The sequence below is a fragment of the Podarcis tiliguerta genome, assembly GCF_965153285.1.
Source record: "Podarcis tiliguerta genome assembly, chromosome: 8".
NCBI lineage: Eukaryota > Metazoa > Chordata > Lepidosauria > Squamata > Lacertidae > Podarcis > Podarcis tiliguerta.
Window position 1 is genome coordinate 15,151,303 of NC_139541.1, and position 18,819 is coordinate 15,170,121.

At 44.2% G+C, this 18,819-nt stretch overlaps 1 protein-coding gene across 15 annotated transcripts in view; it reads right to left on the reverse strand.

The window, feature by feature from the left end:
* KIF1B (kinesin family member 1B) overlaps positions 1-18,819 on the reverse strand; it is a 128,595-nt gene that overhangs the window by 78,013 nt on the left and 31,763 nt on the right. For all 15 annotated transcript variants that reach the window (XR_014514445.1, XM_083453645.1, XM_083453639.1 and 12 more), the window contains exons 3-7: positions 14,650-14,726; positions 9,597-9,776; positions 6,272-6,337; positions 3,508-3,686; positions 2,630-2,741 (exon numbers count right to left, since the gene is read on the reverse strand). Coding sequence is in view for 14 of the 15 variants with exons in the window: in XM_083453645.1 (XP_083309771.1) it covers positions 2,630-2,741; positions 3,508-3,686; positions 6,272-6,337; positions 9,597-9,776; positions 14,650-14,726 (614 nt within the window). In the remaining variant the exon portion in view is untranslated. The remainder of the gene's footprint in view (positions 1-2,629; positions 2,742-3,507; positions 3,687-6,271; positions 6,338-9,596; positions 9,777-14,649; positions 14,727-18,819) is intronic.

Genomic DNA, 18,819 nt, shown 5'->3' on the forward strand with positions numbered 1-18,819 from the left:
CAGATGCCGGCTATAAAGTCCCAATAACTTCAGCTATCAGATATTCAAACACCTCCCCTATATTTTAGCCATTGCTTACAAAGAGGCAGATTTACAAACATGACACAGCTAGCATGACTGTCAGAACTTTATACATCACAGATTCTGCATGCTTGAAGGGGCTTCTGTCATCATAGAAGAGGAAGCTGCTCTACATATCAGGGCACCAGTGTCACCAGAATCAGGGCTGTCAATGGCATGCTAACACCATCCATCTCATGACCCCTAGTTTAACTGTTCCTTTTCTGATCACTATCCCATCACTTCATGCCTAAAACAAAAACCTCAAGCATAGAAATGGTTACAAATACTTAACTGGGAATAAAACATGCAGCCTCAGCAGCTATATGCATCATTAGGATGCTGGCCATGTTTACTGTTTTGCCCAGAGGAATTTGTATTCATCTGGGATGGAATATATATTGGGGGTGTGGGGAGAATTACATTACAACCACCTGGCCAGAAAATTGCAGGTTGTTAGTTTTGATTATCTTCATCTAATAAAGAAGTTAAGTCAGCAACATGACAAGCAGGTCACCGTCCTCCTGCAACTTTGCAGAGTGTTAATGTGAGAGAACAGGTAACGTGATAACATAAAAATAGCCCTGCAGCTGAATCAGGCCAAAGTCACACCTAGTCCAGCATCCTGCTCTCACAGCACCCAACCAGTTGCCCCAATGTGAAGCCTACAAGCAGGACCTCAGCACAACAGCACTCTCTTTGTTTACAATTCCCAGCAACTGGTATTCAGAGACATACTGCCTCCAACAGTAGACAGAGAACATAGCCATTGTGGCTAGTAGTGATGTTCTTTTGAAGCCAGCCAAATTAGTGGCCTCTTGTGGGAGCGAACTCCATCATTTAACTGTGTATTGTGTGCACATTCAGCTACACTGGATGTCCATGAGTTCTAGAAGTATGAGAGAGGGAGAAAAACTTCTCCGTATCTACTCTCTTCACACAATGCATCATTTTATGAGACACTTCTATCATGCCCTCCCTTACTCACATTTTTTCCTCGAGTAAAAAGCCCCAGATTTTCTATTGTAGAGAGATAAATGTTTATTCTTAGAACTGAAAAGTTCTATAAGTACCCCAATTGCACAATGCACTGTGCTAAAGCTTCTCCTGTTTTTTCCTCCTAAAGTAGCATTCAGGCCAGAGAAAGACTTCCCCCATGAAGAATAAGCTCCCCTTTTAAACATGCAAATCCCTCCACAGTTTAAAAAGGCAGCTTGCTTGTTGCCACCTCCAAAGGAAACTAGGCCAACAGGGAGGATGGAGAAGAAGAGAGAGAGTTAATGAGGCGGTAATTAGTTAAGCCCTGCCAAGCAGAAACACTGGCACTTCTGTGAAAGGAGGGGGGTTTACTCAGGCTCTCCTTATGCTACAGCTACAGAGATCTTCTTTCTTAGTGTTGTAACCTACTAAGGCCAAATTCTTAAGATATATTTAAAGCACCCTGATAGACTTTAAACTGTCATGGCTTCCCACAAAGTATCCTAGATTTCCTAGGAGACCCTTACTCCCCTCCAAGAGCTATAATTCTCAGAGTTCCCTAGGAAGAGAGACTGTTAAACCACTAGGAATTGTAGCCCTCTAAGGGGAATGAGGGTCTTCTAACAACTAAACTTTCCAGAACTCTTTGGGGCAAGCCATCACTGTTTAAAGTGTTTCAAATAAATACAGTGGTACCTCGGGTTAAGAACTTACCGTATTTTTCGCCCTATAGGGCGCACCGGCCCATAGGACACACTTATTTGGGGGGGGGGATAAAGGGGGGGATTTATTCCCTCCCCCCCCGAGCCCCAAAGAGCAAAGAAGCCTGGCTTCGTTTTCAGCCTCGGGGCTGGGGGTCCGGGAGTGAAGGCAAGATTGGGCAACCTCGCCATCACTCCCGGAGCTTGCGGGGCTGGGGAAGCCCGAGCTTCCCCCGACCCCAGCCCCCAGAATGGGTCCGAGAGCGATGGCGAAGTTGCGCACAGCTTCGCCATCGCTCCCGGAGCTTGCCGGGCTGGGGGGATAGCTTCCTGAAGCCTGGAGAGCTAGAGGGGTCGATGCACACTGACCCCTCTCGCTCTCCAGGCTTCAGCGAAAGCCTGCATTCGCCCCATAGGATGCACACACATTTCCCCTTCATTTTTGGAGGGGGGAAAAGTGCGTCCTATAGGGCGAAAAATACGGTAATTCATTCTGGAGGTCTGTTCTTAACCTGAAACTGTTCTTAACCTGAGGTACCACTTTAGCTAATGGAGCCTCCCGCTGCTGCCGCTGTGTGATTTCTTTTCTCATCCTGAATTAAAGTTCTTAACCTGAGGTACTATTTCTGGGTTAGCGGAGTCTGTAACCTAAAGTGTCTGTAACCCGAGGTACCACTGTAATGCGTTATATTTAAGGTGTAAATATGGCCTTAGTTGGATACAACCCTAAGCAGATCAGAAGGCAATCCACCCGACATTTCTCACCACCCTTGGAAAAGAGAGCAAGCAGTTCCCAAGTCATGTTATGAGGGAAGTCCCTGATCTAGTTGCAAGGAGCTTGCTTTGCACCCCAGCTATTTCCCCTGATCCCCAACTTGGGAGTAGCCTACCTTCTCAGTGGAAAGGTCAGTTTCAAGGTCATGCTTCTTCTGCGTGAAAACAATAGTGAAGACTGCATGGGAACGGCTGCTGGTTTCATTCATGTTGGTAGCTGCCACCGTCCTTTAATACAGAAAAGAGAAAGAAAGGGAAAGCTCGGGGTTAAAGAACAAGAACACCATTAATGGGAAGAATCAATGGGAAGTTGGCATCTTTACCATCATACAAGGTGATCTGAACCTGGGACTAGGTTAGGGATGGGAGAACCTGCAGACCTCCAAAGGTTGGTGGATTACCAACTCCCATCATCCCTTACCAAAGCCATGCTGGCTGCTGCAGCTGCTGGGAGTTGGATTCTAACAATAGCTGGAAGACCCATTTCTAGACTGTGTTATGGGCTGCCAGGAGTCAGGAGAGACAGCCAGACACATACCCTTGAATCCTTTGTATTTGTCTATTTGATTTGTAATCCACTTTTGGAGCTAACCTTGGCTGAAAAGTGGGGGAATTCACTTGTATTAGCTCTTCCACGAGGGAGCTCAAGGCAGTGTATGCAGTGCCCTCCCCCCCAGGCACTGGCCACCCCCTCACCAGCTTAGCTTCAGAAAGCAGCTGCATCATTGTGCCCTAGGATAAGCCTCCTAACCATAGTTTACAGGTTCTGTTGAAATGAGAAACTATATCCAATGAAGGACTTCCTGGCTCACATGCAGGGTCTGACTGACTGGCCAAAATGTTTGTTAGGCAATGCTCCTAATGGTTATATTCATAAGGTGACAGGGAAATTATTTTCACTGGTGTACTAGCAAATATTTTTAAGACCTGACAGCTGTGTGAGTTGTGAAACACCAATGTCCCTGTGCCATGCCTGAAATAAGACCCAACCTACCTAGCTTTGTTCCCAGCATCCATGAGGTCCGCAATATCAGTGTAAGAAGTGACAGCAAGTTTCGACAGGTCTTCCACATACGGCCCAAGCAGAGGATGCTCCCGGACACGGAGATTCCCCTTGTTCTTGGGGTTCAGCAGATCACGGACTCTCTCACAGTAGATCTCCATGTAACTGACCTGCAAGAAGACACACACACACGGTTCAAATCTGGACAATTGTAAGAAAACCAATACAGGAAAATGATGTTAAGGAAGAGGTTTACTCAAAACAGGTGACCCAGGGAGTATGAAGAGAGAAATATATTTAGAAAGCTCCTCTTTTACAGAGTTAAAAAAAATCATCATTTAAGAAGGCTCCATTATTCACAATGATTATGTTTCAGAACAAGCAATCAATATGCACTTTGGATGAAAGAGTTACGTAAGAGCTCTTTAGATTACTCTAGCATCTACAAAGAAAAATAACGAGAGGAATTTATCCATCCAAAAAGCTATTAAGCTAATGAGACCACCTTACCTAAGTCAGATCATATCACTGCTCCTTCTAGCCCATTATGGCCAACTCCAGGAATAGGAAAATATGTAGCCCTCCATATCTTGTTGGACTACAGCTCCCCTGATGCCTCACTATTGGCCACGCTAGCTGAGGTTCATGGCTGCTGTTGTAGATAAATACCAGGGTGGACCTGATGCTGGGAAAAGTTTACTTACTCCTCATACTGGAGAGGAGGCAAAAGACTTCAGAGGACCCTGCCTGATCCTTCCAGTAGGAGGCACCATCCCTATCAGGAATGTCCTCCAGCGACATCTGGCAAAGGTTGATTTACAGCTTGGGTGCAAGGCACTGGGGGAGGGCGGGAGGGAGGTGCATATTGTAGTCACACAGGAAATTATAACCCATTCCAGGAAGTGGCAAAATTTCACCTCTGTCGCTCCAGCTGCTAATTAGGAAACCTGAAGAGCCACTCCTGGGTTCTAGACCTATCCAAGTTTTCAAAGAAGCATGTGGTGATGGCCACATGCTTAGATGGTTGTGAAAGGTGGGAGGAGGAAGAGGTTGTTTTGAGATGGATAGACAGAATGTGGGCTATATGAAAGCTCCTAGTGCAGAGGCTGGGGAGCAATATCAGGAGAGGGCTATAGACTTCATGCTCTCCATATATGTATGTATGTATGTACATACGTACGTGTGTTTGTGTGCATACCCAGGCGTGTGTGACTGCTGCTTTGCCCCCAGGCTACAAATGCAGTGTTGGAAAGCCTTTTTAGCAACCAAGGAAGGAAACGACAGGTGTGCATTGTAGCTGGAGGGGGCGTGACTGCTTCAGAGCCCAAAGAATGCCGGTGACTGGGGTGACCGGAAGGTAGCATAATAGACAGAGCTGTGCTGAACAAACACGTTTTTCCTGTTAACACGACACAACAATGACAATTCCTAGGCTGTCTGCCAAGCCAATGCTTAGGAGGATGTGTGTCCATAAGTTGGCAAACGACGGAAATGCAACCTAGGTAAAAATAGCACACTGCTGCATGCATTTGTTCCATATGCTTTCATCAGGCCTCCTTATTCAACAGGCAATGGAGACGGCTTCTGCTAAGCCCTCCCAGACTGGCTGAATTGGATAAGGATTTGGAGGAAGGGGACAGATTCTTACTTGAAGAGCTCAAAACTACACATAAAGATCTGTATCTTTTGGCTGCATCAGCGTAGACCCATCAAACCTAATTTACTTGCATTGATGTCAATGGATCTACTCTGAGTAGGATATAGCTAGAAACAATCCTTTATTATTTTGGCAGGCAGTGGTGGGACAACTGGTTTCCAATGTCAAATCTGCCCTCCCTTCGCACCAAGTATTTGTAAAATAAAATTCACCATGAGCTTACAAATATAGCGCTGAGTTTGTCACCAGAAGACAGGGCAAATGAGGCTCCAAAGCATTTTTAAGGTCTAGAATACATGACCTACCAGCAGCTAGCACATCATCAACCTCTTCTTGCTATTTTAAATTGGCAGAGGTGGCCAGCAGTGAAGGAAATGAAGGGGGGGCTGGGGCTGGGGCTTTTGTGGGGAGCCTGTGGAGAATAGAAATTTGAGAAGAGGGCAAGCAGTAGCATGAAGACTTGGGTTATATGGAGTTTGGAGCCACAGGTGGGATGCTCAAGTCTGGCTGGGGGGTGAAAAAATGACATTAGAGACACTTGTGTTGCTGATGAAAGCATTTCAGAAGGTAATGGGTTATTCCTTAGGCGAATGGGTGAACCGTTTTTAGGCTGAGGGCCATAATTCCTTATGCACAATATTCTGTGAATATTCTGTGAACAAGAAATGTAAATGTTACCTTCCTACAGTAGGATGATTTCTACATACAATCACACACTCCTCTCTCATTTGAGGAGGGTGTGAAGCAGTAGTGGGTGCAGTCTAGATCACCCCCAAGTTCCTACACCATATTGTAACAAAGCCAATGCATGTGTAATAGAAATAATAACATAGCCTTCTCCTGCCTGCCCATGCCTCCATTTCCTCAATTCCTCTCATGCTTCCTTCTGCCTGTTTTAGATTGTAAGTGCCTTGGGGTAGAGACATACCTGCTCTTTGTAAAATGCCAGGTAGTGCTATATAGACACAGACACCCATACAAAGCTGATCAGCGGGACCAAGGATTATGTCTCAATATCACAAGAGTTGTGCCTTAACAAGGCTTCCCTTCCAAAGTTATGTTTAAATAGTGTCCCTGAAATTCAACCAAGACACTTACCTCCACAGAGTAAGATATTTCCTCATTGCTGTTGTCATTGATCTTCTCAAACAGCTCTTCGCAGAGCTATAAAGAGATTAGAGAGAGAGCATCACTCTACAACCAGGGAGAAGGAAAAATGTAAGGAAAGTCCCTGCGGTGCTTAATCTACTGTGCTTCCAGTGTTTCTGCCCAATACATGGGGTCTGGCACAGAGGCTGCTAATCCATTCCCCATGCCCACCCCACACCCCCAAAATACACTTGGCAGCCAATCCATTTAGCCTTTATGCAGATATTGATTATAACCAAATTCAACTTCAGCATGGGGGGAAGGGGGCATTAGAACTCCTAGGAGAGGGATAATTAAGATGTTAAATCTTCCCAGAGCCAGCTGTGAAAACACTTTGACTTATTTTTAAGAAGAATCACTTTTGGAGTTGATCTGCTGGAATTTTAAAAGCAAAATAAACTCAGTTTGGGAGGTTGTTGGGGTTAACAACCCTTTCAGCTAACCTACCCAGTTACTGATCATCTCACTTCTATACTTCTTCGGTCACAACCGCACTACACATTTTAAATACTCTTATACCACTTTAAACAGCCAAAAAATCCTGGGAGCTGTCATATGTAATGAGTGATGAGACTCCTACTTCCTCCATAGAGATACAATTTCCAGAGCTCTCTAGGAAGAGGGATGGATTGTTAAACCACTTTGGGAACTGTGGCTCTATGACATAAATAGGGCTCTCCTAACAACTCTTAACACCTTTTACAAATGACAGGTCCCAGGATTCTTGGTGGTAGGGGTGAACACATGACTGTTTAAAGTGGTAGGATAGTGCTTTAAATGTATCGTTTGGACCAGTAATTGTGCATCTGTGGTGGATTTGTAGTATAAGTGTGAGGTACAGTTGTGGCCTTCCTTAGTCCTTTGTTGCAGGTGGAACTTAAAGAGCTGACAATAGGGGCTAGGAAGGCATGAGCAGGCACTAATGGTTGAAGCAATCACACCCCAACCAGCATGCAATTCAGTGCAAAAATGAAGTTTTTGGAGTCTGTTTCCAGGAAACCCGGATTTTATACTCTAAAGCATGGGTAGGCAAACTATGGCCTGGGGGCCGGATCTGGCCCAATCACCTTCTAAATCCGGCCCGCGGACAGTCCGGGAATCAGCGTGTTTTTACATGAGTAGAATGTGTGCTTTTATTTAAAATGCATCTCTGGGTTATTTGTGGGGAATAGGAATTGGTTTATTTTTTTTTTTTTTTCTTCAAAATATAGTCCGGGCCCCCCACAAGGTCTGAGGGACAGTGGACTGGCCCCCTGCTGAAAAAGTTTGCTGTCCCCTGCTGTAAAGTGTACATACATAGTAAAATCTGTTAAATATCTGCTTTATTTATGCTGGGCGGGGGGTGGGGGTGGTTTAAGCCTTTGCCTTCCAAATGGAGGCTGACAGAAAGAGAAAATCGCTCCTGTTTCAGCAGCCAAAGGAGGCTGAAGCAATGAAGACAAAGAGGAATTTTAGAGGATATGGTGGAGAAAGTTTTACAGGGCATCGCCATCCTGAAATAACTAGTAAGGGTGGTAGGAAAGAGTAGCAGAAAGAAAACAGGTTTGAAAAACAATAATTAAAGATTATGCCCAAAGGAGCATCCAGTGCAAGGTTTTCTGCTTGAGCAACACAATGATCTCCCCCTCCCCTCCATTCTGTGAGACCCCTAAATCTGATCTGAGGTTTCCCCAACTCTCCCTAGCAAATTTGGGGAGGACGAGGACATGCACAGGGGGAAGTTCTGTTGCACACACGTAAATCCTTGCACTAACGAACAAGTGTGTTGGATACTGCCTTAAATTCTCCTATATTCTAAAAACGTAGAATCATACAATCATTCTAAAAGGATACCCATGGGGGCGGGCAACATCAAAAGGTTTGGGGGCCCGATATGCCCCATGGGCTACCCAACTCTGATATAGAATGCAGCAACTTCATGCAAAACAATCAGCACGTTCGAGTTCAGCCTTGCTCCCTGCTTCCAAATGCAGACACACAGCCCCGACACCTGGCTGGCATTTTGCTTAACCTACCACCAGCTTCTGGCCATAACTCAGCCCTCATCAAATGTCTGCTCTGCATGTGTTTTTCCCATTAGCACAAGAAGGGTTTTCACTGTCTATTTTACACTCAGGGGGCATAGAGCCAGCAGCATCTGCTGCTGATCCTATAGCAGAACAAGGGCACAAAATGCCTATTCAGCAAAATGTATTTATTGAGGCTGAAATCTAGTCTCAGCAACTGCCTCCCCTCCCAAACACACTTCATTCAATTAACTTGATAGCAGCAGCAGCAGCAGCACAACCAATGGCAAGTTATACATAGGAACATAGGAAACTGCCTTATACAGAGTCAGGCCATTGTGCCATCGAGTTAAGTGTTGTCCAAGATGTAGGAGCTCTTCAGGGTTTCAGGCAGAACATTCCCAGCCCTACCTGGAGATGCTAGTGATTGATTCTGGGGCCTCCTGCATACAAAGCAGATGCACTAACCACTTAGCTACAATCCTTCCCTTAACACATAGGAACATAACAAGCTGCCTTATACAGAGCCAGATCACTGGGTCATTGAGCACAGTAAATATGCAAAGATGAGACTGTTCCTTTTCAAGTGCCTCACCCAAATCCACTTTTCCTCTTTTTCTTTTTAGGACAGTCATTATAATTGGCTGATCACTGGTTTGTGTTTGTTCCTCTTGCTACTGGCAACCGAGCTACGCCCTCCTTATAGATTTGTTTGCTGTTCTGTATTTTGCTGTTTTTCTGAGTCATTCTTACTTCTGCCTTGTTTTTATAATGACTGTCAGAATTGCTGATTTTATGGTTGCTATCCACTTAGATGTATCCCACATTCTCTGGAAAAGACAATATATATATCTTTAAAAACCCAAACTTTTCTCTCTCCGTAGGTGACAAACCTAAAGTTCTTTGAGACTGCATGTTGCATTTTCACCTACGGTACTCTTGTATGGACACAGTTGCCCCCAAAAGCATGCAAATGAATGTGTTCTTCCTGCTATAAGTTTTCCATAAATAATGATACTTTGATTGTGCCCTTACAGAATGTTGAGACAAACGCACTTAAATCCTAACAAGAGGGGGTAACTTTAATTTTGACTATTTAAAATGTCTTCTTTCTTCCCACACCTTTTGCATTTCTAAAAAGAAGGCAACGATTCTGGTTGAGGAAAAGAAATTGGAATCTGATCCCTGTAAGCTTCAGAGAAATCCCATGCGAAAGCCAATTGCTAGAAGCATTTTGCAAAGCAGGGCACCCCAAGACTCTTCCTTACCTGTGGTATGATCCCTGCCTGATTCTCCTCCTGCTTCCCCATCATCGTGTAGGATTTCCCAGCTCCAGTTTGGCCATAGGCAAAGATACAGACATTGTAGCCCTCAAAGGCGTGCAGCAACATCTCCTTCCCAATATCATTGTACACACGATTCTGAGATGCGAAGCAAGGATCATCAGGCTGCAAAGATTTAAACAGAAGGGTAAGCGGAGAGTCAGTATGGATCCCGTTAGGAATAGAACAACTGTAAAGGGTTTCCCATTAGGGCATCTGGCAGGCTAATGTGAGAAGAGAAAGCTGGACTATGAGGGGGGCCTTTCATCTCATCTAGCAGATCTCATGTGATATGTTCTTAAGGGAAGGAGATAAGGGAATCCAAAGATTGTGATACAGCCTTCCACAGAAAGGCAGTAGCAGCTGTTAACAGGCAAGATTGGTAAAGAATGGTAAGGGTTGCTAGTGTGGGAAGCACTCCTTGGCCATATAAAGCTGCCCTCTGTGGAGTCAGGCTGCATTAGTCCCACTAGCCCAGGAATGTCCACTCTTGACTGGCAACTAGTCTCCAAAGTTTCATCTAGCCTTGCTTCTGAGGACCTTTTCCCTAGAGATGCCAAGGATCCTATTGAGGGATCTGGTTGGCCGCTCTGCAAACAAGATGGTGGACTAGATGGGCCTTCAACCTGATCCAGCAGGCTCTTCTTATGTTCTTAAACAATGAGTATTTTTAAATGACATACCCTCATGGAATACAATGCTTAAGATCAGGGATGGGGAACCATCTTCAGTCCAAGGGCCACATTCACTTCTGGGCAACTTTATGGGGCCACATGCCAGAAGGGCTGGGCTAGAAGCATAAGTGGGCAGAGCAAATCATGACCATTTACCTCTGTACAGTAAGCTAGTATCTACACACCCCTCTCTCCATCCTCCTCCATTCAGGCAAGTCAGAGTTCAAGGATACAGTCCAGCCAGACAAAAAATACTCAAGCAGAAAACAAAGCAGGGCTTGTAAGGGGTGTGTGTTGCCTGAGGAGGAGTGTGGCTGAGCAGGGATGTTCAGCCTAGGAAGAATCCCAAGGGTCAGAGAGATACAGGCCTGGAGGCCTGAAGTTCCTCGCCCCTGTTTAAGGTGTTCCTCCATTACCACAACCAGTTACCAAAGGAAGTTTGCAGTTCCTATCACTCAAGTGTATCCTCGTGCACCTTTAACTATAGATTAGCATTAGATATGGCCACTTTGGTATCTAAGTAACAACGGTGACTACTTAAAAGGAAGGTGATGAACTTCTAAGTCTCCTGGAGCCTTGCAGTTGCAAGTGCTTTTTGTTTCAGGAGATCAAGAGGATCTGCTTCTGATCTCAGCGACAAAGTGCAACCAGTCATGAAAACTAACCAGCTCATGCAGCTGTCCAAGCAGACTTCCCCAACTGTTTTATTAAAAGCATCTTGCTAATTTGTAATGCCAAGGAAGAACCTTGTCGCAAGTAGATATCTTCTGCAAGTTAGCAAGTGGACAAACAGGGCTGGGAGAAAACTAAAGGCAGCTGGAGTCGTTTACAGTGACAGCTTTATTTGGTTGACAAATCTGGAAGTATTGGGGCAGTCTAGGGATGCAAACCTTGCTCACGTTTTGAGGAACCTAAACTGAAAAATGTAAACGGGGGTAGCGAGGCCAAATTCATAAACTGTTGAAATATTTGTAGGGGAGAAAGGGAAACTCAGCTGTAGAAGAGGGCAAGTAGTGAAACTGCCATGCTATTACTGCAGCTTACAGGGTGAGCTGTCACAATAAGCCAGGTTTTGCCATGAAGAAGCTGGTAACTGATCACTCCCACACTGTTAAAATTCACTCCATGAAAGAACCAAACAAAGCAAAATGGCCTTGCTTCCTGTTACAGCTGAACAAGAGGTTGTGGTTTGTTTTCACAGTCAGAAGCCAACCTTAAACCATAGCTTGTTGTTGGTTTACAGTGGTGTCCAAACTTTTTTCAAAGAGGGCCAGATTTGATGAAGTGAAGGGCTGTGAGGGCCGATCAAAGGGCCAACCATAGTTGTTGACCTTTTTTAGGACTGAAGTTGTTGAGTTTTTTAAAAAAAATTAGCCCAGGAAATAAACTGCTAAACTGCTACAGAGGCCGGATTAAACCAACAGGCAGTCCGCATTAAGCCCCTGAAACGGACTTCAGATATGCCTGGCTTATTGGTTCGTACATAACATTGTTTATCAAATTATGGCCTATTCAACCATGGATTAGTGTTATGTGTGAACCTGGCCCATGTCTGAATTATGGGTTGTTTATTGACAACAAGCCATGGTCTGCATCCTTCGTTTGTTCTTGGCTTATGAATCTGAGTTTTAACCATGGTTGGTGCTATGTGAAATATGAGCAGCATTCCTTAAGAATGGTTTGTTGACCACTCTACCCCACATATTTACCAACTTACCAAGGCACAAGGCAAGAGCAGATGGAAAACCAACCAAGTTTTTAAAAAGCAAGCCATAGTTTGCTTGTGTTGTTAATGTGGTAAATTCAACCATGGCTTAAATAAACCATGGCTTAGTATTGCATCTTGTTAGGGAACAATAAACCAAAACAGCAGGTTTGGATGTAATTGGAAGACAAACTTAACTGTGGGTTCCTGGTTTGTTTTTCTCTGTCATAGCAGGTGAAGAGCAAAGTGGAACAACTGATAAGTCAGAAACCCTGGATTATCACAACATACTGAATTTGCTCCAGTGTATGACTCCTCAGTAGCAAATAAAGAGAATAAAGTGCTACAGAACACTAGAAAAATACCTTTCACTCTTCCCCTATTACCCCAACTAGTCCCACTGCTTCTCTAAGGGCAAAGCCTTGCCAGCTTGAACAGGCTCTAGTTCCAACTCTCAGAGAACTCAGAACATGAAACTGAAATAAAATATAAAGGGCATAAGCAAAGAAGTCAGTGCCAGATGCTCCTTTTTTAAAAAAAAAACGGGAATCATTGTGTTTCACAATCTTACTGAAGAAAGATACAAACATACAGAAGGCTTCAGAGAGCAAGCAAATTCAAAGAGAAGAAAAAAATAATACTATTTCTTTAAAAAGAGGCTTCCAAGCATGACATAATCCGGAGCCTCAGCTGACAAGCAGAACATTTTCCCGTTCAAGGAATAAGTGGAGCAGATTAACCCACAACAAGATGACTGCCCTGCTATGCTCTCTGTGGAAAACCAACTTACTACTCAATTAAGAGGAATAGCTTGGGGGAGAGGGTCAGGAGAGAGAACGCGGACACACGCATGCAGGAGTGCAAGGATCAGATGCTAAATTTTATCTTGGTGGGGCAAGTTCATCATCACCACGCTCTGATGGGAACTATCTATCATACTACAATGGTGGTGCCGAGGGACAAGAGAGGGGTGTGACCAAGACCACCTAAATGGGTTTGGAGCAAGAGGGGACATTTCAGCCAGGTGCTTTCCTGCTCCTAGATAACAGTGGGGTCTATGCAGAACAGCAGTCTTGGAAGACTGGTATAAAAGCAGCTTTTGCCAACCTTGTGCCTTCCAGGTGTTTTGGACTACAACTCCCATTAGCCCCCAGCCAATGATGGGCAGGGCCAGAGGCAAATGCAGACAGAGCAATTAATATAATTTTTAGTTTTGTACAGTAGGCCATTTTGCACACACACCTCTCTATCTACACAAGGAAAACGCATTATCACAGTTCAAGGACACAGTGTTATCAGGCAAAAACACTTCTCATGTATGGCCAAGTGTTGGGGAGAGGCCTGGGGAAAGAGAAATGTGGCCTAGAGAGAGTACTGAGGGCCAGACAGTGATGCCTGGGGGTGGGGTTGCCACCTGTCCTGTATAATACAGGATTGTCCCATACAGCGGTACCTCCGGTTACAAGCTTAATTCATTCCAGAGGTCCGTTCTTAAGCCGAAACCATTCTTAACATGAGGCGCGCTTTCGCTAATGGGGCCTCCCACTGCTGCCGAACTCCCAACGTGCAACTTCCGCTCGCATCCCAGGGCATTTGCCACTAGGGGCATCTACTTCCAGGTTAGTGGAGCTCATTCCACTGTATTTTAATGTAAAATGCTACGTCCTGTATTGATACAGTTTTGTTCTGCAATAGATTGTAATGGATTGCTTTGATGCCACTTCAGCACCAGATTGGCAGGGGGGGGTGTCGTTACCCAACAGCCCCACATTAGGCTTCTGTGCCTGTGGTTCCCTATCCCTTGGGTAGCAGAACAGTAGGGCCATTTCATAGCTTCTTTGTTCAGGATGCAGAGATTAGAAAACAAAAACAAAAACACTCTTCAGTCCTTTGATTCTTCTGAATGAGAGCCAACTGGGCTCAGTGGCTACTAACCCTGCCCATACCTTCCTCTTGGACCAAAATCAATTATCCAAGTTTACATCTGTTGGGAATAGGGAGTTCTTTTTTCCATCTACTCCACCCTTATGACAAGTGAAGAGCAGCCACGGCTAAGCCCAACAATTACTGGAAGTAAGCAAGACCTCAGATTCAGCTTTCGCAAGTGATTTTTTTTTTTGGGGGGGGGGTTGTTTGGAGGAGAGAATGTTTTATGATTTTAGTAGTGGGGTGGAGTAGAGAAGCTGAAGGCACAGCACTGCACTGCCCTCCTCCTAATAACCCCGCAGATTAAAACTCATCTTTCACCAAGCCAGAAATAATCCTATAGAAAGAGTTTCCTTTCTGAACAAAAAATAAAACTAAACAGTCACAGCAGGAAAATGTTTGCTGTTCAAATTCCATTCTCCAACTCCTTGGGCCAACCCCTCTCCTCTATCATCTTTGCACACACTTGTTCTTTGCCACTTGGAATTTAATCTTTCTGAAACCCATGATGGAAAAAGCAGTTAAACATACACCGAGATGATATTTGGAAACTTCAGTTGCTAAAACCACAATACAGTCAAAGGAAGAAAACAGCTGCTTTAGGGGGCGAGGGGGGTGTCCAATCACCAGCTGGACAGGCTTGGATTCCACCTTCAAAGGGGATTGTTCTACGAAACAAAATCAGAGCTCTTACCGATGTGTGAGACCAGTAGGAGTAGTCAAAGCTGAAGGATTTGGGAGCTTCCTTGGGATTCTTTGGGTTGAGAATACCTAGCAAAAAATAAACAAACACATATTTATTATCGAAGAACTTCAGGAAAGGGCAGGGACAGAAGTCATGTTAAACCAGCCTTTTTTAATATAGTGCCCTCTAGATGTTGCTGGGCCACAACTCTCTGTCCAGTGGTCATGCTGGCAAGGGCTGATGGGAGTTGGAGTCTCTCAACAACATATGGAAGAGAAGGCTACACTAAATCATGGTTTCAAGTTGGCTTGTTTCAAACAACCCATAGATAATATTGACTCAGAGGACACTACTACCTGCAGTTAACCAAAAGGAGAAGGGAAAGCTTATAAAGTCCACTTCATGGATACCTCAGAACTGAAAACATATAAGCCCAAGGCTCACTGCAGCTTGTTCATGTCACATTAAACTATGGCTTATCTAATTCCTGTAGATACACAAATGAAGAACCTGGTATTTTTGTCTAACACCTCAAAACCTAACACACATAAAAGAGTTCTATAGGAATTGCCTATAATTATATCCACTCAGCTATAACGGTAAACCACTACATACACTTTTTCTTTAAGACACTGTATTAAATATTTGAATTTGTAGCCAACTGTGCTTTGGCTCTGTGAAGTCGAGCGTGAACTATCTTACATTGGCATCAGAGCAATTCAATTCTAATAGGTTGGGAGGGGAAATTATTTTACTGGCTCTGTTCCCGTTCCTTTCATATTACCCTGACATACAGACATAGGAATGAAATAACCCTGTTGGATCAGACCAAAAGACGCATCTAGTTCAACATCCTGTTCTCACAGTGGCCAACCAGAAGTCTATCACAAGCAGGACCTGAGTGCAACACCATCCTCCCCACTTGCAATCCCCTACAACTAGTATTCAGAGGCATAAACCCTCTGATAATGGAGGTAGCAGACAGTGATTGGGACTAGTCGCAATCCACAGCCTTATCCTTCATGAATCTGTGCAATCCCTATTCAGACAGTTACAATCATTATGTCTAAGCTGCACCAGGAGAAGGCTTTCTTGGTGGCTGTGCAAAGGTCTTGGAACTCCCCAACCATCTTTCCCACTTTCTGTCATTGCATGGACCTTATTCTCCTAGTAGATGTTTGACCTGCAGACATGTCCAGTTCTAATCCTCCCCCTGTGAGGTATTACCTTGATTTTATTTTTTTCATTTACCCTATTTCTTGCTTTCTTGCTAGCTTGCAGTTTTGTTATTTCATTCTTGCTCTTGTTGGAAGCTACCTTGAAGGCAGGGTATAAATCTATCAACAGACAGGGAGAGTGCAACTCAGATGAAACCACTGGGAGATGGATGAAGGCTCCATCTTTGAAAAAAATGGTTATCTATTCTGTCAATCATCTCAAAAGCGTTCATACATGTCAGGTTATGTAAGAGTTTTCATGTAACCCCTCCGAGGTATGGCTGGTGCAACAATCTCTTTTTGCTTTCCAACCTCACATGAAAACATGGTTGTTTCACCAGGCTGTTTACTCAGGTTGTTTAGAGGATGTTAGCAGTTAGACTGGATGCTAATATTTTTATTTTATTTTATTTTTATTATTACATTTAAGAATCACTTCGCACAAGGCATCTTGAATGCATATATAACATTTATGCAACAGTTACACATATAAAAGCAATTGAAACAATTATATAAAAAACAATTTTATATAAATTTTAAATAAACACTGCTTAAAAACAACAAACAACATATTCAACTCAAATCCAAGACAGATACTAACTGGGATAAGCAATTTAGAAGGCTTGTTGAAAGGGAACATCTTTAACAAGTGCTGAAAAGACAACAGACAAAGCCCCTGCTTCATATGCAGCAGGAGGGAGTGCCACCTGACAGGTGCCCCAACTCTAAAGGTCTAATTCCAACATTATGTGGGATAGACCTCCTGCCTAGTTGGTGTCCTTCTACATACTGTTGATCCATCTATTATCATGCATCTCCCTGGGATCACTTGCAATGAAGTGCAGGTTAGAAATATTTCAAATAAACAAATAATTCAAGAAGGCAACAGTTCAACAGGTGCTCTTTGAAGCAGGTCAAGGAAATGCAGGCTTGTTCATAAAGGGGTGGGTGAGTGGGGGTGTGTAGGGAAACAAGAAATTCACAGTCATGGACACACACACACACACACACACACACACACACACACACTTAGGTCATCTTGCCTTTGGACCAGTAAGATCTTCTGGGTGAGGTAAAAAAGAAGATCTTCCTTTGAATTATAAACAAATACAAAAGCTTGAGGCATATCAGTAATGAAAAGCCCAAGGCCTCCTGCGAATTTCACAGCAGGACCCATTCAAGCCTATTTTGAAACGCAGGTTAGCAGCACAAAGATAAATGGCTCATAGCCTATGGATTTGACTTCAGAGGCTTGAGACTCTACAGAGCACTGAGGGGGGAGATTTAAAGAAAAGCCCAACGTGGAAATTGGGGGTGTTTCAAGCACTGGGACGACATATTAAACCATTGTTCTGCAAATATTGCAGAGCCCACACGGGAGATTTTAATGTAACTGACATTTTTTTAAAGAGAGAAAGAGTCCACAACTTTGGGGGCTACCTCACTTTTCTACAGCTAGCCAAAATCCAAGTCTAAAACCCACCACAATCCCTTATTTCAATGAGACCCAGGTTTTAACCTCTCTGGCCCCACAGTAAAGGTTTTAGGTGGCATTACATTCTGGACTGTTCATTGGCCAGTTACAATAGCTTCTTTCATCTGCCCCTTCTTCTTGTGCTATGGTTGCAAGCACAGCTCCTGAAAAGGAGAAAGCTCGCCCCTTGGCCTCTCCCAAGCTAAGAAACATAAAATGGAAGCAATGGAAAATCAACTGAGAGTGTGACAATCATGCCATCTATCTCTCCAATCACACATCCTGCAGAAACAATTAGGCAACCTCCAAGTATTTTCTGACCACATGCTACACGCACCACATCCAACGAAGATAGACCAAGATTGGCTTTGCTCAGGTTCAAACGTTAATGCCAAAATCTTGGTTCACACCAAAAATTCAGTTGTTTGATTATTATGTCTTCTAGGACAGGCAAAACACAGGGTGGGTGGGTGGGTGGGTGTGATTTCCCTTCCCACCCCCGGCTTCCTTGAGAATGCCTGAATGCTGGCCACAAACACCGGGCTCCGAGTGTGGGGCTCCATACCGACCATGTTTGGTAAGAACATAAGAGCCTGCTGGGTTGGTCCATGGATTTCAGCATCTGGTTCTCACAGCAGCCAACCAGGTTCCCTGTGCTGAGTTCAAATGTTATGCCAAGACACAACACGCCCCAAATGTGGTTTGCAAACTAGCTTGAAAATCAGCGTTTCAGAACCAAGTTCAGTGGCCACTCCTAAGCCATGGCTTGTCAGAAATGTTTCTTCAGGCATCACAAACAGGGGGGTTTGGTATCACACCTAGTCCAAGTCCTTTTCCTAACATAGCATGCTTGGCATCCCTTCTGTTCAGACACTCAAGCCCCTGAACCTTTACCATAAGAACATAAGAAGCTGTCTTATACAGAGTAAAACACATTGGTCCACCTAGTTCAGCACTGTCACTGACTGGCAGTGGCTCTCCAGGGTTTTAGGCAAGGGTCATTTGCAGCCCTACAGGGAGATACTGGGAATTTAACTTGGAATCTTCTTTATGCAAGTGCTCTACCACTGAGCTACAGCCCTTATCCTTGCATTCTGCCTTCACATGGCGTCTAACACCCTTGCTTGTCACTACACTACAATACAATGTTTGCAAAGGTTTTAGAATGGGAAGGGGATCTGTGGGGGGCCCTGTTTCATGTGCAAACTGCAAATAGCAACTGTTGCTACTGCACCTCTCTCCTTGTTGATTCCACATTTAATGGATTTGCCTTATGCCGGCGCTCCTGACTTATGAATACCAACAGTCAGGCAAAAGCCAAGGATTAATATCGCTTACACCAGAGGCCACCGTCACATAGAGGAGAAGGCATAGACTCTGGATAGCAACGGGGGCATCAACACAAGCTATGAAATAAAAACAGAGAGCTGGTAACCCAAGCAATCCCACACACTGCAACAACCATTACAGGAAGATCTATATACTTTA